This window comes from Balaenoptera ricei, chromosome 8 (assembly GCF_028023285.1).
Source record: "Balaenoptera ricei isolate mBalRic1 chromosome 8, mBalRic1.hap2, whole genome shotgun sequence".
Lineage (NCBI taxonomy): Eukaryota > Metazoa > Chordata > Mammalia > Artiodactyla > Balaenopteridae > Balaenoptera > Balaenoptera ricei.
The window spans coordinates 11,883,833-11,906,839 of NC_082646.1; the positions used below are offsets into that span (position 1 = coordinate 11,883,833).

The 23,007-nt window shown below is 49.9% G+C and overlaps 1 protein-coding gene across 1 annotated transcript in view; it reads right to left on the reverse strand.

Moving 5' to 3' along the window:
• Positions 1-23,007, reverse strand: part of GRIK4 (glutamate ionotropic receptor kainate type subunit 4) — a 208,170-nt gene that overhangs the window by 110,847 nt on the left and 74,316 nt on the right. The window contains exon 7 of the mRNA XM_059929277.1: positions 2,507-2,668. Coding sequence (XP_059785260.1) covers positions 2,507-2,668 — 162 coding nt within the window. The remainder of the gene's footprint in view (positions 1-2,506; positions 2,669-23,007) is intronic.

Consider the following 23,007-nt stretch of genomic DNA (forward strand, 5'->3'; position numbering starts at 1 on the left):
CCGGCTCCCCAGCAGATGAAAGACCTGGGCTGTTTGTGCTGGGAATTTCTGTCCCCAAAGGGACGGGAAGAGGCACCGCTTTGCCAAAGGTAGATGCTGAGGCGAGAAGCCTCGAGAAAGATTTGTTGCTTCCAGGTGAGGAGTTGCTGTATCACCTTCCCTTCAGAGACCACAGAGACCATGGCTGGAAGGTTCTGTAAGCTAGAGTTCAGGCTTCGCTGTAGCACCATCCTCTGGAGGCCCTCGGCAGGCCCCCGGCTCTCCTCATTTCACCTCAGTTTCTTCATTTGTCAAAAAGGGATGCACAACCGCTCTTGTCTGTTACTAGGGTGCCATGAGGAGGAAGAAGAGGTCAGGGTGGGATAATTTCAAGCATCAGCAGTTCAGCATTCTGTCCGTTTCTTCACTCCCTGACTCTTGAGTTTGTGCATGTGGCATTCTTTGGCCAACGAAATGAGGTGGCAGTCACACAGTGTGCCTGTCCTGGGAGCCTAGGACCATGAGGTCTTGTGCATTTCCACTTGCTTTGTTGCTCTCCTGCCACCACCATGAGAATATACCAGGCTAGCCTGCTGGGTCAGGAGAAGGGTGAGAGGCACGTGAAGCAGAGCCATCCCAGCCTAGATCAGCCGACCCCCAGGCATTGAGTGAGCTCAGCCAGATCAGCAGAGCTGCCTGCTGAGCCAGCGTAGACCAGCTGATCCCTAGCTGACCCTCAGATGCACGAGCTACATAAACGTTCATCGTTGTAAGCTGGTGAGATCTGAGGGTAGGTTGTTACACAGCATTTCTGTTGCAAAAGCTACCTGATATATTTACTAAGGCTTCTCCCAGTGTCTGGCAGATGGAATGTTAAATAAACTCATTCAATGAATAACTGTGGATTGAGGATGGAAGCATATCCCATTTTACCTTCACAACAATCCTCTAACATGGTCAAGAATAATTGCCCAAAATTACGGAAAAAAGAATCTGAGGCCCAGAAGGGTTACATAGCTACCTAAGATCACACAGCAAGAAAATAGCAAAGCCAGTATTTGAATCCAGGTCCTGTGCCTCTAAGGCTAGTGCTCTTTTCAGCACATGTGAGCGCAGCCAGAGCTGGCCCTACAGCCCTGTGAGTGGCACTGCCTGGCCTTGGTGTTGGGTCCTTACGAGGCAGGTACCAAGGGCCTCCCATCTGCCTGTTCGTGGTCAATGTGAGCACGAATGGAAGGGCTGAAACCCTCAGAGGGACGTCAGCAGTGTGGCACCGGGACCTTTAATTTCACTCTGCCAAAGCCAAATGTGGAACGGTTCAGGTTGGAGAGGAGGTGGCAGGTTTTGTTTCCTCTCCTGATACTGTGCTGTGAGCCTTTGAAGTGTGTCAGCACCTCATTACAATACCGGAGTCATGACTGCAAGACCCACGGACAAGACCAGGAGCACAGGGCTGTACTCCTGCCAGGAGGGGTGAGCCTGGTCCTACCCATGACCCTGTGCTTGAGGAAATACTCACTGTTCCTTAAGCCCCTGGGGGTGAGGACTCCCGTCTTTCAGATGTTTCGCCCCCGCCAAATCCTTCCTATGGAATCTTCCCTCTTTCAGCTCTAAAACACCCTGTTGGGATGTGCTCTGTAACCTTAAGAGCCTTGCAACTCAAGTTCTCACGCCTCCTTCTCCCATCCGCTTCCCTGATCAAAGCTCCCCGAGCTTTGCATGAGCTCTGACCCTTTGGAAAGTTATGTGAGCATCACATGAGCTGCCTTATGGGGCTTTGGGAGGCTTAAATGTAACCTGGCTAGGACAGATCTAGAAAGCCATGCCATCTCACCTCCTGAGAACCTGTCATTTAGCACATGGACACGAGCAGACCTTCCTGAGCTGCCCCACAGAGTAAGGACATCAGACCCAGGGGAGAACAGCCAGGGAAACCTCTGTCTCCATCACAAATGGAGGGGAAGGAAGCGCAGGGGGGAAACACACGGGTGAAGGCACAAAGGAAGTCTCTCTGGACAAGCTCTACCAGGGGCAGTGGTCCAGGGAGGTGAAAGAGCGCTGGGCCAGGAGTATCAGAATCTAGCTTCACCTGCGAAAGGCTTGGTGTTTGCCCTTGAACAAGAGCCCCACATCCTCGTCCCTCACCCCCATGCCCAGCCTGGGCTTCAGCCTGTCTGAGAAGTGAGGGAACAGATCAGCTAAAGCCCTTTCCGATGGTAAGAGTCTCGGATCCTGAGCTCAGGCGGGTCTCAGTAAACAGCATCACCAGGAGTCTGGCCACAGACGTCACTAAGTGACCACGCGGGGCCTCTCTCCCTGCTGACTCCTCTACGCTTGCTGCTCACAACTCCCCACGTCCCCAGACGTGTCCCTCGTGACCACTTCCCAGCATTTCTACAGCCTCTTTCTGAGCTGGGCCCGGAGAAGGCTGGAGTCCAGGGGCTGTTGTATCTGGGGGGTCTGGCCCACGGAGGGGGTGTGCGTGGCGGCAAAGGGGCACCAGGGGGGGGGCTTGGTGGGCACTTACTGCGGGTCCCGTGAAGGGCACATGGTCACAGTTCTCCTGCCAGGACTGGTTGAGGCTCCGGGCAAACTCTTGGAAGAAAGCATGGGACTGGTTGAAAATGGAAAATCCCAGGATGTTGACGCGATCGTCCACGAGGCTGTCCATCCTCTGGAGCGAGAACTCCTGAAAGACGCAGCAGGCAGAGCAGAGCAGGGTTAGGAAGGGAAGGGTGGGGTGGGCTCTGCAGGAGCACAGCTGGGCAGTGCGTTCTAGCCACATGGACACCGTTGCCAGGCTCTCTGCTAGGTGTCAGGGTCCAGAGATAACGGAGAGTTCTTCTTCAAGTAGCTCACAGTGTTGAGGTGCCAGGAGGGAGAAGAGAGAAATAAACAGAAAGATCTCTAAGAGAGGCATGTGTACGATGCTCCGGGTGGAGAGAGAAAGAAAAACACAAATGAGATTGTGGAGGCAGGACTGGGTCTGCAGAAGGTGTGACCCATGAGCTGAGTCTTGAAGGATGCCTAGGCGTTTTCTGGGTAGAAACTGTGGATGGACAAAGGCTATTCCAGACAGAAGTCACCGTGGATACAAAGGCATGGAGGTGAGACAGTGCGTGGGCGCCTGCAGTGTACTTTGACAGAAGCAATGCTCCTCAAAGTGTGTCCGCAGAATACCTGCCATCAGACTCACCCATGTATCTGTAAAAAAAGTGATGACCCCCGCAGCCCATCGAACACCAGCTGAATCTGGATCTCGGGAGCCGAGGCCCAGGAGTCTGCATTTACAGCAGGGCCCAAGGTCATACGCACACCAATGTTTGAGAGTCACTGGGTCAGCACTAGGAGGCATGTGGGTGGGGAGACGGTGAGAGATGAAGCTGGAGACGTCAGCAGGGGCCAGAGCACAGTGGCCCGGCTGCCAGGCTGGGGAGCTTGCACTTTATCCTGTAGTGATGGGACCTGAGGGCGCTGTCAGCAGAGGAGTGACAAGATCAAGTTTGCTAAGAATCTCAACCTGAAGGTCTGCAGGTAGGGCTGTGCCTTCATTTGTTATTACTATTTTTTACTCATTTAACACACATTTAAGTGCTTATTATGTGCCAGACACGGGCACAGAGGATGTTCTAGACTCAGAAGATGTGAACAAGAAACACATTTCCTGATGTCCAGGAGCTTGCAGCTTAGGGGAAAAGACAGATTGTAAATAGACAGATAAATACATATACTGTCAGATATCTATGGGGGGTTAGGGTGGGGCTGCTACTTGAGATGAGGCAGTCAGAGAAACCCCATGTGGGGCAGTGACATTTAGAAGCTCAAAGGAATTCTCCCAGGAGGCGTGGCCCTCACCCGATCACCTGGCCGGGGCCACGTGTTCACTCAGCTAAAACCTGCAGGCATGAGTCCCATTGAGGCCAGATAGCGTCACAGGGAGAAGAATCCCCCTCCTCAGGCAGGGCTGAGCTCAGAGCCCTGGACTCCCAAGGCCCACGTTGGCCCTATACAGGGAAACCAAGGCAAGAGGGTGTGGGCTCTTCAGCTTGTCAATCCCCGCTCCTGGAATAATGCCTTCAAATGCGGGTCAGGCCATCCTTGTGCATTGAATTCACATTCATCACACGTGCCTCGCACACAGCTCTGCGCCCGGTGGGCACGTGGTCGTTAGACCCCAGGACTAAGCCGTCAGCCACTCAGCCTGACAGGACCGACGGCAGGGGCCTTGGGCTTACTTGTGGCTGAGCAGAAACATGACTTTCCTCCAGGCGGCCTCCTGGTCTTAAGACTCAGCTGCTCCAGGCCCCTGGCACGTCCCCGGCATCCTCCCTCACGTCCACAGCCACGGCCCAGCCCTTGGGCCACAGGCCTGAGCTCTGCCCGGAGTCCATCCTCACTAGCTGCAGCTTGCAGACCGAAGTTACAAAGATTCCTTTGGAGCCCCCAACCCCTGACAGCGTGGCGTGGGATGAGGATTAAGTGTATTTTGGATCCTGCCACACTCCCGCCAGGGGAACACGGACGTGCCAGAGAACGTATTGATTCATAGGCTGATGTTATCTCCTGTCTCCCTAACAGGGCAGCTACCCATGCGCCATGGGCTATCAGCACACACGAGGGGACAGATGGCGAATGAGAAGAGACGCACCTGGCAAGGGGGAGGTGGCAGGGTGCAAAGCCAGGCTGCTGTCAGGCAACCGAGGGGCCTCCCCAGCTGTGGTGGATGTGGAGGGAGACGTCCCCTCTCCCCCGGCTTCCTTGTCAACGTGGGCAGCTCAACACGCCCCGCCCTATCCTCACACGCACAGCCTGGTGGAAGGAGGCCCATTTCAAGAATCCCCGACACTGTGATGTCTACAGACTCACAGTGGCAGTAGAGGGGATACGCGGTCAGGGCTTTGGTGTTCAAATCCAGGTCTCACACTATACTGAAATGTATGACCTTCAGGAAGTATGGCCTTCAGGATCTGGGCTTCTGATTCTCATTTAGTAAAGTGGGCACAATGACAGCAACCTCAGAGATTGTTCAAGGAACAAGTAAGATGCACGCACAAGGCATATCACATCTGGCCCATAAGAAGTGTTCCACACGTGACAGTTACCGAAATGCTACCATGAGATCGCGGGCAGCTTCTGGCTTCCTGCTTCTTTAGTTCCACTTGTCTTGGAAACCTGAGTTCGGAAGGTGTTTCCTTGAAATGCACGTCCCCGGCAGAGTAAGAATGAATGAATGAATTACAGACACTTAGAGACAGCCCCTCCAGAAGTCAGCCAGCCTGTCTTCCTGCCTTTTAATTCCTACCTTCTCATCCCCCAATTATATCCTATTTTCAAAGATAAAAAGATAAAAAGATCCAGGAGCTTCCTTGATAATCCATGATATTTATAATGACCCATGGGAGAGCTTGTAAAAGGACAAGAAAGGGGTGGTGTGTTCTCTTACTGTAATTTCCCAGGACACTCCAGGCTCTATTCTTTAAGCACTCTCACAGTTAGGAAATGCTTCTTTATGTCTAAACTTACACTCTCCTGCCACTATTGAAGCCTGGTATCTAAGCAAATATGGGAAACGGCTGACCACCGCCAGTCTGTACACAAAGAAATTCTTCTAAGCTCTAGTATTTCTCAGAGTGTGTTCCTCAGGACACTAGCTTTTCCGGGAGGCGTTAACAGAAGTTTCGTGAAAACAAGGTCCCATATTCAAATGAGGTGAGCAAACATTGCGTGTTCTAGTCACCTTTTCAAGATTCACAATGCACGCTAGCACATTAAAGGGTTAAAGAAGTCCCACAGTAAAGCAGCTTAATTTTGCTTAACCCAGAACTTTCCAAACATATTGACCATGGAACACTTTTCCACCCCAAATCTATGACTGTCTCGCAGGAGCCTTTTACAGAATGTCCGGTGGGAAATATTACTCTAAGTATATCCAGGGAAACATGTATCATAACTCCCAAACCAAGTGGTGGAGGCACTAAGCTGAGAGGGATATTACATAAAATTAACCAGTTTCAGGATGGGAGGGGAGTAAAGGCCCTCTGGCTCCTGTCGTCCACCATGAGCTCTAGCCAAGAATATACCCTGGCCTCACTCAGGCGCCCTGTGCTCCCCCAGCCACGCTGCCCAGCTGGCTGTGACCTTAACCGAAATGACAAAGTGTTAGGAGCCCTGGGGTGCATCAGGTTCTCACGGGGACCTTGATTCTCTTCTTATAAATGTCCCAGGAAGGAAAATCTCAAGGTCCCCACTCCCAATAGCAGTGGATTCCATCATCATCAAGAGGCCAGGGGAACCAGGGTGAAGAACAGAGCCAATGGCCGCCTGGTAAGGCCGAGTGGTGGCACAGAGACCAAAATCAAGTCTTCAATTACCCCAAGAGTGCTTGCCTTTGTGACAGTGCTTGTGGTGCCAACATATTTTCATGCCTGTGTCCTCTTGCGCCCAAGGCCTGTGTTTTCCTGAGAGCAGGGATGTGTCTGCCCCATTTCTGAACCCCACACTGCACCCAGCATAGTGCCTGATGCCTAGAAGTTGTTTGGTAAACACTGGTCAAGGCTGTTGATGGAAGATGTTTCAGTGCCCTGGGGTCCTCACCATGCCTGGCTCTGCTCATGGTCTAACCCCTACAGAAGGTGTAAGAACATGAGCAGAACTGGTGCCACCCCCTGATTGCCCTCTGGAAGTTACATTATTATGTTTTGAAAAGCAAATTCCTGACAGCTTGTTTTCTTATCACTGGGCCTCCTCATTTAAAAAGTTTTCAATGTGCACACATTTGTGTATGTGTGAGCATATGTGAGCGTGTTGTGTGTGCGTGTGTCCTTCTGTATACAGTGATTTTCAAGGGACTGAGTAACTGCAATTAAAGGTCATGTCATGGCCACAAGTGAATACAGGGGAGTGTTATCTGGAAGGAAGGGTGTTCAGAACAGGCCTGGAAGGAATGCGTCACGCATAAAGGCTTGAGAGCCACGTGGGTGCTGTGGCTCAGCTGAGTGACCCTCACTTTCTCCAGCAGCTGTGACATTTCCAATGTCCTGGTTTGCCCACCAGCGTCCACTCACCGGTCCGTTGCAGGGACCACTCCACGGCCCTACAGCTTGCTCATCCACCAGGCCAGGAGCAAGGGCGGGCTGTGAGGGGGGGTGGGGAGGGGGGAGGGGGCAAGGTCAGCCGACTAGAGCTAAAAGCGCAAGAGTTGTTCATGATCCAGACTCAGCTCCTGTGCTTGACTTTAAGGAGAAAAGCAGGAAACCAAAGCACAGGTCCAGACCATGTCCTGGGGTCAAGTCCATCTCCTAACCCTTTGCTGCCTAGGCCTGGGTCCGGGTGAAATGGGGAAGTGGGGGAAAGGCATTGTATTCTCTCCGTCCAGCAGCCCCTTCTCCCTTATTTCTTTTCCCTATTTCTAACCCACCTAGGGCATGACTATGGCCTGGGCCACTTAATCTAGACACTTCAAAGGCAGCCTCAACCCCCTCTTCTTTTAATTCTACATCTAGTCAATCCTTTCCAATCTGTCTCCTAAATGTCTCCTGAATCTGTCCCTTCCTTTCCAATCCCACCAGGTCAGGCCTTCATCCTTTCTCCTTTGCAGTCGCCCATTAAGCAAACCGCCCCTCTGATCTCGGGCGACGTGGCCACTACATGGCACAACTCCCAGCTGCCGTTCACATCGATGGCAATGTGAATGGCGCCCCCTGGAGTTGTGCCATGTGGCGATCTCATCAGGAGACAGCAGGATATGGTAGAAAGAGATTTCGAAATAAGATGGTCCTGGGTTCAAATCCTGTCTCGTCACATATTGGTTGGGTGATCTTGGACAGGCCGGTAACCTCTCTGAATTTTGATCTGCTCACCTGTAAAATGCAGATAAGAACATCCACCTTGCAGGGCTAATTCACACATAGTGCAGTCCATCCTCCATGCTGCCTCTTCTCCTTCCTTCTCCTGGTCCCCACACTCTAGCTGGGTCCTGACAAAGGGAACTATCTGGCCTGGGGGCTTCTCTTGCCTTCTTCTCTCCCCCCTGGCTCTGCAAGAAGCTATCCTTAGCTACTTGTCAAATGAGAAAAGTTTTGCTCAGCAAGTCACCATAAGGTGCTAAATTGCTTGGTGTGGCTATTTGTGTCGAGACAGAAGCCTTGAGTTGAAGCTCCAGATCTTCCAACCATACATAATTCTAACAAAGCAATAATTATAATAATAATAACTGAGACAATTTATTGACCATCAACTGTGTGCCTGGCAGAACTAAGCGCTTCACATGCATGATCTCAATCCATCCTTACAGCAGCCCTGTGGCATGGGAGTTATTAGCGCCAATTTATAGCTGAAGGAGCAGAGACCCAGAGGAGTGAAGTGGCTTTCCCATGGCCACACAGCTGTAAACAGACCCAGACCCAGTGCTCTATGTGCTTGTATCACTTACTCACCACCGTGAGTAGGGCAGCAAGGGTCAGAGGACACTATGAGTTCGTGCGATTGTGCTGTAAAAGAGCTGGCAAAATTGAGTTAAAATGCATTTCAGAATACACAACTCGACTTTAAGAGCAGTGACTTCTGGTCTAAGATTTGCAGCTACAAAATGAACACTGGTAGTCTAAGAGAGTAAAGGGATTACCCAACATTAACTAAATCTCTGCCTGAGAAGGGTTTTAATTACAAAGGGGCCTGGAGATTGGTGTGGGCGCCAGACTGAGCAACTAAACACTGATCTTGAGAATATGGCAGAGCTGAGGTTCACCCCACACCGTGTCTGTTCAGCATGAAGACCCCCAGGAAGGAATACAAGCCAACAGCAGGGAGCAGGTGGGGAGTATTTAGACATAAATGCAGTGTAATTGAAGACATGAATGGCTAAGATGCATTGAGAAGTAGGCAGGTAAAGGCAGCTTCATGAACTTGGCTGACTTCAGCTGAGAGTGCTTCAGGGGCCTCGGTCACCTCTGGTCACCATCATCTGAGCCACAAATGCTTTCCTGCTGGCCTGTGGCCTGTCTTGCTCATTACTGTATCCCTAGCGCAGAGAAACTTAGTGAAACCAAAAGCTGGTTCTTTGGTTTCATTAAATGATTAGGAGAATAATTGTGTTGGAGAGAGTGGGTATGAATTTAGAGTCACAACATTTTAAATCATACACTGTCTATTGGTATTTTGTCCTAGATTTTGTTCACTGAAATCCCAAATTCCAAAAGCCAATCTTTGCTTTTTAATTTTTTAATCTCTTTATTTTAGCCTCTTTTCATTAGACAGGATTCCTTGTTACAAAATGGGGGAAATAACACTTCACAGTGTTGGCTGTGAGACTTAAAAGAGATAATATATAGGAAAGCGATATGTAGATTGGAAATATGACATGAACTCCTTGAATTATTAGTATTATTAGTATAACAATAAAATAGCTCAAGGAAAGCATTTTGCATGCACTTTCAGGCATCATTAACAGGCAATGAGGAAGACAGGGTGGGGAGGGAGCTTTCTGTCTTCCCTACAGATTATGCCACGAAGGAAAGTCTCTCTGCTCTTGCATAAAATTCTTCCTCAGTTGGCCTGAGAACCTCAACATCTCCCTTCCCGCCAGGGCCACAGGCAACCTGTACAAGGTGCCATCCCGATGACGCCTCTACAACCTCTGCAATCTCTTCAGATTCTGCTACCCGGACCCAGTTGGGGTCCATTGCTCCAGAACTGGTTCGTATCCTCACGGTGGTGTTTCAAGCAGCCTCCTGCTTCTCGGCTGCTTTCACCCAAGACTCAGCCTTTGATCTCCTCTGCTCCATGCTCAGCCCTGGCCCCTAACTTCTTGGGAGAGGAGGCCAGCAGCCTCCTTTCGCCAGAATCACAAGTCATTTATTAAACATCAATTTATTATTGAGGGTAATAACATTAACTACTTCCATTGGCATGGCTTTACAAGGCTTATAAGGCACTTTCCTCTATCCCTCCTGTCCTCACCAGCACACTTGGTGTGGACAGAACAGGTTTTATTCACATTCCCATTTGATGGAAGAAGAAACTGAAGTGCCTAGGAGTTGCCCGAAAGACAGACCTGGGATTAAGATCCGGGTACCTGGCATCCAAGATCTGCGCTTGTAATTCCATTCCTCCCTACTGCTCACTCAGCACTAGGCTAGGTGACCAGGACACAGCATAAACTCAAATGCATGAGCCCTTCACTGAGGTTGTTAATGATTGATAACTTTTAACTTTCTCACCCCGGGAGCACTGAGAACACCAAAAGATTCCAATTTCTTAAGCCATTATTAAGAAGCTGGAATGATGGAAGACATCCTCAAGACTACATCACTCCTAAACTTGAACTTCTTATTGTTCCACCCCAATCTAATCCCCTCCCTTGGTTGCCTACCTGTGAACGTGACCACTATTCACCCATCATTCAGGCTAGGATCTGGAACACATCCTCCACTTCTCCCATTCTCACGCTCCCCATCTCATCCACGTATGCATGCGTGCAGTCAGTCGTTGTCACTGGAAACATCTTATCTCCTTAACATCTCTTGAATTTGTCCCCTGCTCTCCATCCCTGTCACCGCTACCTCAATTCATACCTTCACCAGCTTATTCTTGGACTACAAACGAATTTTGGTTTCCCCTCCCCCAGCCTTGCCTTTCTCCAGGTTCCTCCTTCATGCTATCGCTGGAGAGCTCTTTCTCAACTATCCATTTGATCATGAATCCCTCTCCACCTCCCAATGCTGCTGACTGCACACAGGACAAAAGCAAACTCCTGGACATATTTGTCTTTTCACGCTATGATTCCTGTCTACCCCTCTGCTCATTCTTCACCTTGACCTGCCTGCGGACAACTGGCTGCCGTCCTCACAGGTATACCTATCGTCACTCGAAGATTTTTATCACATGAGTTTGTTCAAAGCAACTTCCCAAGGACTGGGTGCTATTGAAGGCAACTGTACTTACATTACCAGCATGTACCCTGGTGCAGAGCATATGGAAAGAAGTCAAGGCTGGTGACTGAATGAATTTAGGAAGGGAACACCTGTCAGGCTCTTCCTCATCTTACCACATGGGCAGCCTGGTCCTCTCTACTTTCAAGGCTCTTTCGTATGGCTAGAGCCATTCATTTTCCCTTGGGACCCAAGGTATGGTGGAGGCCAGGACCCAGACCCTTGTCTTATAAGTGGCCTCTTAGCCTTTCTCAGGAAAGCTCTAAAGCCACCAGGAGTCCAGAATCTCCTGGGTACCCTCACATCCTCTCCCTCCCTCCAGGTACCTGTCTATTTATCTGTATCAAAGCCTGTACTCTTGGCAGACTAGGTGATTGCTTTTTGTGTAATAGGTCTTTGAAGAAAGGAGCAGCTGGGAGGCTAATTCATACCTGTCAGTGAATTCCAATTAATGGGAGATTTGGCCCTAAAACTTCCGGCTCCCAGCTCTCCTGGATTCTTCTCCCTGCGTGTCTCCTATTCATTTATCTCCATGATCTGAGTATGTACAGCCCTCCCTCCCAGGAACCCTGTCCCTTCTCTGCTTTCCTTTCCCAACATGAGTCCACAAACAGGACTTCAAAAGCAGACCGTATTCTCTTGTTCAACACTCTGTTGCCTGTACCTTACTCTGCGCCTGTGCTTAGCAAGTGCTCATACATTCATTAAATGAATTCATGTTCACCTGCAAACGCCCATCAGGGTGGGACCACCTTTACCAAGGCTTCCGTCATTTGCTCCCAGGAAGAAGGAAGACAGAGGCCAGGGGGGGAGAACCCTCCCACCTGTACCCCAGCAGCTCTGTCTTCATTTTGTCTTTAGAAGACTTTTGCGCCGCTGGGACTAAATAAGTCGTTACTAACTGTAAAGCTGAAACCTCAGTAGATCAAACTGACATGAGCAATGGTGGAGGCTTTGTGCTCTCCCCTTGGGCTGGGGGCGCCACTGCTTTTCCGAAGGCTTGCTTCCTCTGTCAGGCATTGATTCCTCACCTCTGAGGCCCGCTGCACTCAGGAACCACTGATCAGGCCTTCTGTCTACACGTCAGGTACTAAACCCCTCTCTTTCCAGGTCCCAACTCATTAGTCTCAGGCATGTAGAGACCCAAGGCACCCCCTCCCCATCTCAGCAGGGGGGTAGGAGTTGTTGAGGAAGATGAGCCACACTGTCAGTCAGCAAGCTCCGCCTCCTCCCCATCTCTGCAGCAGGACCCGTGAGGGGCTCCTACAGGGGCTGGGCGTCTCGCTGTCTACGACACGCTCGAGATCACTCAGGAAGTATGTGACTAAGGCAGGACCAGGACCTGAGCCACGGGGCACTCAGACGGGTTCCCACAGCAAGAGGGAAATGTACGTAACAGGAGATTTTTTCAGATCTTGGCCATTTTTGCCTCATTCTACAAAAAACAAAAACAAACAAAAAAGCCCTATCCCTGTCAAGGTACATCTCCTTAGCGGCAAGGGGAGGCGAGTCCCAGACAGCGGCGAGCACAAGTGCTCGGGGCACAGAGAGGGGTGGCCCTTCTCTCAGAATGTCTGTCTATTTTCCCAAGCTGCGAGCTGATTGCAAGCTGAGGCCTGAAAGGTGAGCAGGAGTCAGCAGGTGAGGAGGTGGAGGAGCAGCTTCTAAGACAGAGAAAGCGCAGGAGGCACGGAGCCCCGACGAGCGAGGCAGTGGCTCAGTGCGGGGGCGTCGCAAGCCACCCCGTCTGGCTGGGGGGCTGGGGCTACAGGGAAGCGTGCAGGTAGAGCCCAGAGGCCCGTTCAAAAGAGGCTGCTTTGGACTTTATCCTGGGGGGTGATGGGGAGCTATTGCAGGGTTTTAAGCAGAAGAGAGGTATCATTAAAAGTGGTTTTAGAAAGATCTTAACTCTGGGCCAAGATAAAAATCCAGCTTTGAAACTCACAGGAGAGGCGTCCACCATGTGGGTGATGGCTGGAGGCTTCAGCTGGATGGGCAGGTGCCACGCTTACCGCTGGGCTATGAACGGGAGCTGTCAGCACCACAAACACAGGGCCGGGGGAGCCTCAGATGGTGATTAATTGAGCGGTTGATGGCTTTGACACTGAGGGAAGCCTGATGCTGGGGAGAGAGGAGCTGGATTGCTTAATAATAGCAACAGCACTTGCTACTCCTAATGGTGCTCGTCATACAATCACACTTATAATGTAATAATAAAAATACGATTTGCCATAATGTCTTCTGTGCTCAGCTTCTTTATGCTTTCCAAACATTCATTACATCCCAAACACTCTTCTCAGCAGGGCCCAAATTCCTCAGTGCCAGGATCCCCCGAGGGAGCTGCAGCACCCCAAGGGGGCTCAGTGTCCCCTCCGCAGAGCACCAAGGGCGTCGAGGGGCATGCCCCGCCAGAGCCCCGCAGTGGGCCGGCGGAGGGAACCTGGGTCTACCATCTATACTGTCGGGGGATGTACCATTTCCTGCCCTAAGAGACTCCAGGGCCTTCCTCCGGCTTCCCTGGCTACATCTCTCCTTGTCTCTCCTTTCACCAGGTGATTGGGGGGGAGGGGGAGGAGCAAAGGAAATAAACGAATTCACATGATTAGTGCATGCCGTAGGCAGGATTCTGAGATGACTCCTGCCAGGACTCCATGCCCCACCCCCCCCACCCCCCCCCCCCCACACAATCCCTAGGAATGTCACTGTGATGAATTTGACTCCTGTGATTAGGTTATGCTGTATGGCACAGTTGACTTTAAAAGAGGGAGATTATCCAGGCACACTAGCCCTTTAAAAACAGTCTTCTCTGGCTGCTTGCAGAAGAGGAAGTCCAAGAGATTCAAAGTATGAGAAGGCCTGGACTAGAGGGAGATTCTCTGTGGATGAAATGGAGACATCACAGAGGGCGTCATGGCCAAGAAAGGGATGAGATGGAGGGGATGGAGGGGTCATGGGCAAGGACCAGAGAGTGACCTCTGGATGCTGAGAGTGGTCCCTAGGCAAGAGCTCAGAAGAAAACAGAGATTCCAGTCCTGTAACCAACCACAAGGATATGAATTCTGCCAACAACAGGAATGAGCCCGGATGAGGTCCCTGAGTTCCTGATGAGAACGTGGCCGGCTGACACCTACATTTCAGCCTGAGCAGACAGCCCAGCCGTGCAGTGAAGACATCTGACCTACAGAGCTGTGAGCCAGTCGCTGGTGAGGTTTAAGCTGCTAGCTTTGTAGTAGTCAGTTTCACAGCAATAGATAAGTCAAACAGCACAGAAAAGCAACAAAGATCAGTTTGTTAAGGACAAGATGTGAGTAGGGAGGTCAAGGGCAAATTCTCCGCTGGACCACTTGTTGATTGAACGACCTCGGACGAAGCTTTCAAACTTCTCTGGGCCTTACTTCCCTGCTTGGTGGAACCGGAACCTCGTAGTGATATTTTGAGGATTTAATATCTTGAACATAAATTTCCTAGTATGGTGTCTGGCACATCGCTGGAACTCAGGGGGCGATGATGATTACAATACCAGCTTGTGGAAATGGGTAGATTTTTATGATCAGACTCTTGATTGTGGATTATTGGGAATTACTGGATCACTGGACAGAGGCGAGGCTGGAGCATCTCTCATTGAATTAATGGGACTATCCGTGACGGAGGTCAAGGCAGGTCTCCCCTCTCCCAAAGCTCTATTAGGCAGAAGGCATGAGCAGTCAGAGGGGGACGTTTCCATTATGTTTCTAGAAATACTGAGTCAGCGTAGTCCCCAGAGTCTAGTTCTTATTTCAATTTGATTTATCTCACAGGTACAGTCTGGTGCAGCCCATCAGCAACACACACACAGGCATGGATGTGGGGGGGGGGGGGTGGGGAGAGAAAGAGAGAGAGAGAGAGAGAGAGAGAGTGTGTGTGTGTGTGTGTGTGTGTGTGTGTGTGTGTGTGTGTGTCGGGGCAGATGCAAGGAATGAGTTTCAATTCTATTAAATGGATGAAATGCAAATATCTCCAAACTTGGTTCTGGGAGTCCCGTGGGACCTATGTTCACTGTCACGCTGTTTGTCAAACATGAGCAAAGGGGCTGACAGATAATTGGTTCCTCCAACGCCAGAGTTTTTTCACCTCCACCAGGGTTTCCACACCCCCTACTGAACACTCCTTCAGTTTCTACTGATTTTGCTGGCAATATGCATTCTGCTCTCATACCCCTTGCTGCACGCCGTTAGGAATCAAGTGTCTTTGGAAACTCCTGCCTCACCTTTAATAGCCAGGTCTCACTGTGAGACCCAGGTGCTGGGCTCCTGTTCCCCAATCCAAGCCCTGGCTGGGATTCTCTCTTTAGGCCAGTGGTGCCCATCACCTTGAAGGGGAGAATGGTTGACAGCTATCCAAGTGAGCCTGGAGTGACTCTGGCATTTATGACCAGCTACCACCACAAGAAAGGTGTCAACTTAGGTTCACTTGTGACTCCCATCTTCCTTCTTCACCTGCCTTACGCAGGACAGGGAAGTTGGCAATTGGCTGCCTGTGTGGAGTGATGTGAAGGCTCTGAAGGTTTCTCCCCGCCTCAAAATACCTTCCTCACCAAATTGACAGTCTCCCATAGGATCCACTTCCTTGGTAAAGGCTTTGGTTATAAAGCAAAGGTCTAAGGCATTAAGCTGTGTGTTTAAAATATCCCCCTTCCCCCCACCCAACCTAGCTAACTATTAATTCTTTAAGGCCACTGGGTGTGGCCTCGTCCAGCAAGCTTTATATGAGCTTGCCAGGCTCACAGATAATACTCTGTGGATATCTTCATCATTTTAACCCACTGATTTACAATCAGCTGTTTGGGTTCGTCTGCCCTCCTAGTCTGACCTCCTCAGAGAACAGACTTTTTCATTGTTGCCCCTGACACGCAGCCCAGTAAGTGCTCAATTAATGTTGACCAGTGAATGCATGAATTTGGAGAGGAGACCTCTCCCCGCCACTCCTGACTCACTGTGAGAGCTGAGAAAGTCACTTTCCCGCTTCAGTTATTTTCCCTCAACTGTAAAATGACGAGATTCAGTTAGATGCTCTCAAAGATCCCCCCAAATTCAATGCTGTCATCAGCCATTCACATATTGGCACGACTTGGATTTTGAGTTTGAGGAGGCCCGTCGTCCATCAGGGCTCCAAGGAGGTGGCCTAGATGTGGGACACAGGACAGCTCCTTCTGAGCAAGAGGGTGTGAGAGGACCAGACACTCATGAGCCAGAGGTGCTGCCCACTGGGGTGGGGTGGGGGGGACTAGGACAGCAGAGGGCACTGGAGTGACAAGCCAGCCAGACAAGGACACTAGAAGCCATGAAGAGGAAAGCTACCTGCTTCATGTGCCAGGAGAAGCCATCCAGTCATTTACTATAGATTCATCCAATCCATAAAGTTGACAGAATTTAAGAGTTGAAAGGTCTTTGGAGATCCTTTAGTTTATCCCCAGGGGAGAAAGGTCTTGTCCGAGGCCACACGCGGTCAGTTAGTGGGACAGCCAAGACTAGCCCTTGGACCTGCCAATGCCAGCTTCTAATGCTGAAAAGTCCAGCAACTTTGCAGGGCGGATGGAATGTCATCTGACGGGAATCTTCCTCTGCTGGCCCTGGCTTCCCTCTCTCCATTACACGCCCCTGCTCCAGCCATGGCAGGCACCGTGCTCTTTCTTTCTCAGGCCTACAATGCTTACCTCTGTCCACACGTCACCCTCCCACGATCCTTTCTAACCTTCCCTCAATAAACCATTCAAAGGAAGCCATGTCTGCAAACCTCTCTCCCAGTTCCCAAAAAAGCACTAAATGGGGCTTCCCTGGTGGCGCAGTGGTTGAGAATCTGCCTGCCAATGCAGGGGACACGGGTTCGAGCCCTGGTCTGGGAAGATCCCACATGCCGCGGAGCAACTGGGCCCGTGAGCCACAACTACTGAGCCTGCGAGTCTGGAGCCTGTGCTCCGCAACGAGAGGCCGCGATAGTGAGAGGCCCGCGCACCGCGATGAAGAGTGGCCCCCACTTGCCGCAACTAGAGAAAGCCCTCGCGCAGAAACGAAGACCCAGCACAGCTATAAATAAATAAATAAATAAATAATTTAAAAAAAAAATAAATAAAGCGCACTAAATGCTCCCTCCTCTGGGCTTCCACACCTTGCCTTTATAGAGCTCTTCAAGCCACAGACTACTGCTGATTGCGTTCCCAGCACACAGGAGACACGTGATAAATGTTTGCTGAATAAGTGGAGTTGACTTTAAGCATTTTCCATAGGTAGGTCGCTCAATCATGACTAGCTAATCATTTTATAATCCCATAACTTGGGCCAAGGGACTCCCAACTGTCAGCCAGTTTCCCCAAATGCAAATTCAGAAAATAATTTTCAGTCGATGCTTCCTGAATCTTTCTCCAATTCCCCCTGCCATTTCCCCTGAATACATTCCCACGCTACCAACAGCCTAGTTCGGACAACAGACACGGGAGGGTTAGCAGCCAGAGAGCACAATTCTGGAGCAATAACTTCTCCTTAAGATGCTGTTGTACCCGTGTGCGCCCAGGAGACACTGGTCACTGCCAGATCTGCCACCTCTCCGGGTTTGCATTTGGTAGCGGGGGTACCTGGGAAGCTCAGACAGACACATGGGGAGCTTTCACTCCGTTACTCTTTTCCTAGTTGCACTAAAAACATATTCATTCACCAAAGTATACTGTATTATGCAGAGTGGTTCCCTTAAAAGGCTCAATAAAGGTGAAATATGTAGATAGTCTTAATAATTTTACAATAAACTACACTTTAGAACCAATTGCTCTGGCACTGGAAAGTTGTCCAACTGATGGATTGTAGCTGTTGGCTAGTTCTGTGTGTGTGTGTGTGTGTGTGTGTGTGTGTGTGTGTGTGTGTGTGGTACGCTTTCAGTAAAAGACTGCAAGATATGAAAGAGGCTCACGCACCGTGGGAACTGTAGTTCTAACTACAGTTAGGCAAGAGACCAATTATGAAATGTTTCTGATAACAACTTTGGCGTTTTGGAAAGCTAGAGGCAGTAAACCAGGACACCAAGGTCTAAGCATGAACATACTCAATAGGAAAGTGAGAAAGAGGGGAGGAAAGGGAGTAATGTTTACTAGCAGCCCACTGAGGATTAGAAACCTTCCATGTTCCTCACAAAATGAGGTTATAGGAATTACCATCCCCATTTTACAAAAGGGAAAACTGAGACTCCAGTAGGTTAACGTGCCATGCGTGCATCTCATGTATGGCAGGGCCCAGATTCAGACTCAAGTCCTCTCTGATCTGAGTCCCCGGCTGCCTCCTTTAAGCCATGTTTCCATCCTCTGTGTCAACACAGCCATGAGGCTCACCAAACCTCATGTGCCAAGTCATGGGGACAGCGGAGAGGACTCGCTAATTTCATAATGACCTTGAAAACTTCAAGTAGAGGTTTTGTTTCAAAGACCCTTGGGTTCTGGCTCCATGCGTCTGGTGCCAGGTGCTGGCTTGAAGAGGCCACTTGACCCAGGCTGACCCAGGCACGGTGTGGCCAGTAAAGAAAGCAGCCCCAGGGCTTCCGTGGTGGCGCAGTGGTTGGGAATCTGCCTGCCAATGCAGGGGACACGGGTTCGAGCCCTGGTCTGGGAAGATCCCACATGCCGCGGGGCAGCTGGGCCCGTGAGCCACAATTACTGAGCCTGCGCGTCTGGAGCCTGTGCTCCGCAACAAGAGAGGCCGTGATAGTGAGAGGCCCGCACACCGCGATGAAGAGTGGCCCCCCGCTTGCTGCAACTAGAGAAAGCCCTCGCACAGAAACAAAGACCCAACACAGCCAAAAATAAATAAATAAATTAATTAAGAATGCAAATGATCCAAGGATCGGGTGTTTCAATTAAAAAAAAAAAAAAAAAAAAAGGACTGCTTGAATTCCTTTAAAAAAAAAAAAAAAAAGTAGCCCCAGGTGACAGGCCACTCAGCACAATCAGCCGGACCGCGCTTGCACTCTTCCACCTCTTCCTACCTCTATGGTCAGTTTTGGTGCCAACCCTGGGCCTCAGGTTTCGACACCTCCCTCACTCATCAGAACCCCCTGAAACCCTGTTATCTTAGATCCTGAATGAAACCACTCTTCCTGGTCTTGCACATCCTTAACTTCAAATCTGTCCAGCCCAGAATGGAGGAAGGGCATTCCAGACTGAGTAATTACCATGTGGGCTATGAAAATGCCAAGGCATCCTCAGGAAAGGGTGGGCTGGGCCCAGCTCCTCCTGGCTAAGCTGTGGAACTTTACGCTCATGGGCTTAGTTGGGATGAGCTAATTCCTACTGGATGAAGGAGATGAGCCATCTCACCTGGCCAGCCCTCCTAGTCCAAGAACTCTATCATGTCATGAACTTCTCCATTCATTGACTCAATAAATATCTACTGAGCACCTACTATGTGCCAGGAGGTGACTGGGGTACAGTGATGGACAAGTGATGGTCTTGCCTTTATGAAGTTCAAAGTCTGGTGGAAAGGTCAGATATAGAAGGAGGAATTCCCACTTGAGACGGATGCTACGAAACACAGAAGACAAGGTGCTGTGAGAGTAACAGCAGCCTCAACACAGCGGGTGTCAGGGGAAAGTTCCTTGAGGAAGTGACATTTAAGGAAGACCTAAAAGATGAATAGGGTTGGCCCGTCAGAGAGAGAGGGGCAGGAGAGCAGGACAGTGAGCATTCACGTCCTCTGGAATCATTTGTTTCTTCCCTCTCTGTCTGCCCCGGCTCCCCTTTCTGTAATAATTCTAGCAACTTCAATTACTTATGGCTAATCTCTCTGATCAACCTCTAGAAAAATAAACACAGGCTCAGTCTGCTTGACAGTAACATGGACCCAGAGGAGAAAAATTGGCTGCATATATCCATTCTGCCCAAACAAGATACAGACTAGGGCATGGAGGGGTTATTTCTGCAAGACTCAGCAGGACCTGGCTACTCTTTGGGAATCCAGGGAGCTGTGAGTTTCTACTGCTTCCAGGGCCCCGTGGGCCCTCGATCCAATCAATCATCCTCCCCCCTCTCCAGGAAACATTCCCAACCGCAGGCTGCTATGAATTGTAATGCCCTCAACCACATGTAGGGTAGGATGAAATAAGTCCAGGGCTGGAAAGACCCTCAGAGATCACCTAACACAACATCGTAATTTTCAGATGAAGAAGCTGAAGCCCAGCAAGGAGAAGTGGCATGCCTAGATAAATGCAGTAGAGTGAGGTGGCTAAGAGCTAGCTGCCTGGGTGTGTGATCTGACTGTACTACCCTGTGCAGAGTATCAACACTTTATGAGCCTCAGCTTTCTCATCTCTAAAATGGGGATAAAATAGTGTTCTGCTAGAGTTGTTGTGTGAGGTTTAAACGAGAAAATAACTGAGAAGCACTTATTACAGAGCTTTGCATGTAGAAGGTAGTCAATAAATATCAACTATCATCACTATTACTATGTCACCCAGCTATTTAGCAGCAGGGCCATAACTAGAAGCCACAGCTGCTACACTGCCCATCCTCTGTATGATGAGGCCTCCTGCTGATGTAACCCTTCCTCATGCAAATGTGACCCTACAGGTGCTGGTGTAACCTTGTCCCATGCAGGTGTAACCCTTCGGGTGCTGGTGTAACCCTGGCCCATGCAGGTGTAACCCTTCGGGTGCTGGTGTCACCCTGCCCCATGCAGCTGTAACCCTACAGGTGCTGGTGTCACCCTTCCCCATGCAGGTGTAACCCTACAGGTGCCGGTGTCTCCCTGCCCCATGCAGGTGTAACCCTACAGGTGCTGGTGTCACCCTGCCCCATGCCTTCTGACACCCAGCCAGCACTTGGCCCCTTCTGTCTAGATTCCCCAAGGGAAAAACTCTGAGATGCCGGTGCCTCTAAACACACAGTACAAATGGCCCCCTACCCTCCAGCATGCTGGTGGTGGCATCAAGAGCACGGTGCTCTAGCCTCACCTGTGGCAGGAAAATGAAACGGTGGTCACCACATCCAGCGAGCCATGCTGCCTGCAATGCCAGTGGCAGCCCAGGTGGCCCACCGACCATACAGCCCCCTGCTTCCGGTGCCCATTTCCTACCTTTCCTTGACATTTCATGATTCTGGCCCTGACCCTGAATCTCCACACTTCTCCCTGCCAAGGCAGCAGCTCCCTCCTTTGGCACAGGGCTCATCTGTGCTCGCTGACAGTAGATTAGGGTGATTTTCTTTTCTTTATTAGGCAGTGATTACAAATCTCCCTGGGTTCATTAGTCGCTGGATAATCCTCCCAGATTTATTAGCTCACATTGCACTTCCTTCTTCACCTCTTCTCTTCAGATGGCATCTCTGCTGTCTCAGCGGTCGACTGGGCTTTGCCCAAAGGCTCTTAATTCTTCACGTCCTTTATCCAAACTACCATCAGTCTTGCGGAACAACGGTTCCTGCAGCCAAACCCAGAGGCTGACTGGAGGACAGAGACTCCTTCCAGACTAAAGAGTGGAATGAGCCCAGAGAATCTACACCTGTCCAGTGCAGTCCCCACCTGGAAGCGCCAGACAGGACCCTCGGGCCAGCAGCCCACCTGGGCAAGAGCATTCGAGGTGCAGACCCTTTTAGTTATAAGGGAGCTGACGCCTTTATAACGAAGTGCTCATCTCCATGGATACGGTCAGGTAGCCTCTAAACAGACATGCCAGGGCTTGGGATGCTAATTGCTTTTCCAACATGCGCAAAAGAGACGTGTGATGATCATTAATCATTTAATAATGTGGCAGATATGGGTAGCCGATCAGCACACTCATTTCCTGTCTCCCTGGACGCATGGTACATGATGTTTCCCCATCTCACTTTCGGTAGGTGTGAGTATGTGACTACATTCTAGCCAGTGGGATTGTGAGGAGAAATACCATGTGCCACTTCCAGGCCTGGCCCCCAAAGCCCTCCTGTGTCTGATCCTTTATGTTTTTCCCCATTCCTGGCCTCTCAGAGGACACATTAGAAGCTAGAAGAAGCCTGGGCCCCCAGAAGACCTTCTGGAAGGCTGCCTGATGATGAGGAACACACTTGGGGGACTTCGATTGAGTGAGAAATATACGCCTGCTGTGTGAAGCCATGGGATTGGGGTTTATCTGTTAAAGCAGTTGGCATTGCCTACTGAATACAAAGTGTTATCCATTGCTATTTTTTAACTTTACCAAAATTTCTTGAGATGGATATTATTATTCACATTTTACATATGAGGAAACTGAGGCCCCCAAGAGCATCAGGGCACACAGCTAGGAAGCTCCCAAGCTGGGGATTTTCACCAGGTCTGATGGACTCAAGGACTGGTTTTTACACACCAGCTTCTTTCTCCCATTATAAAGCTTCTTAATCAGGACTCTCAACTTCAGCCATGTGGTCTTGCTTCTTTCAGTTGGAAAACTCCAAATAGAAACAAGAAACACATCTGAACACTTCAAACCATTAAGATGGCTATTATCATAAAAACAAAAAGGAACAGGTTTTGGTAGGATGTGGAGGAACTCAAACCCTCATACATGACTGGTGGGAATAAAAATGGTACAGCTAGAAAGGAGTTTGGCTGTTCCTAAAAAATTAAACATAGAATTACCATATGATCCAGGAATTTCACTACTAGATATATACCCAAGAGGATTGAAAGCAGGACTCGATCAGGTATTTGTTCACCTATGTTCATTGCAGCACTATTCATAATAGCCAAAAGGAAGAAGCAACCTAAGTGTCCACATGATGGATGAAGAGATAAAGTGTGGTATAGACATAAAATGGATTATTATTCAGCCTTAAAAAGGAAGGAAATTCTGACACACAGAGACCCCTGAAGACATTATGCTAGGTGAAATAAGGCAGGCACCAGAGGACAAATATTATCATTTCACTTATATGAAGCACTTAGAATAGGCAACTTCATAGAGACAGAAAGCAGAATGGTGGCTGCCAGGGACCGGGAGGAGGAGGGAATGGGGAGTTATTGTTTAACGGGTATAAAGTTTCAGTTTGGGAGGATGAAAAATGTTCTAGAGATGGACGGTGGTGACGGTTACACAACAATTGAGTATACTTATTGCTACTGAATGGTACACTTTTTAA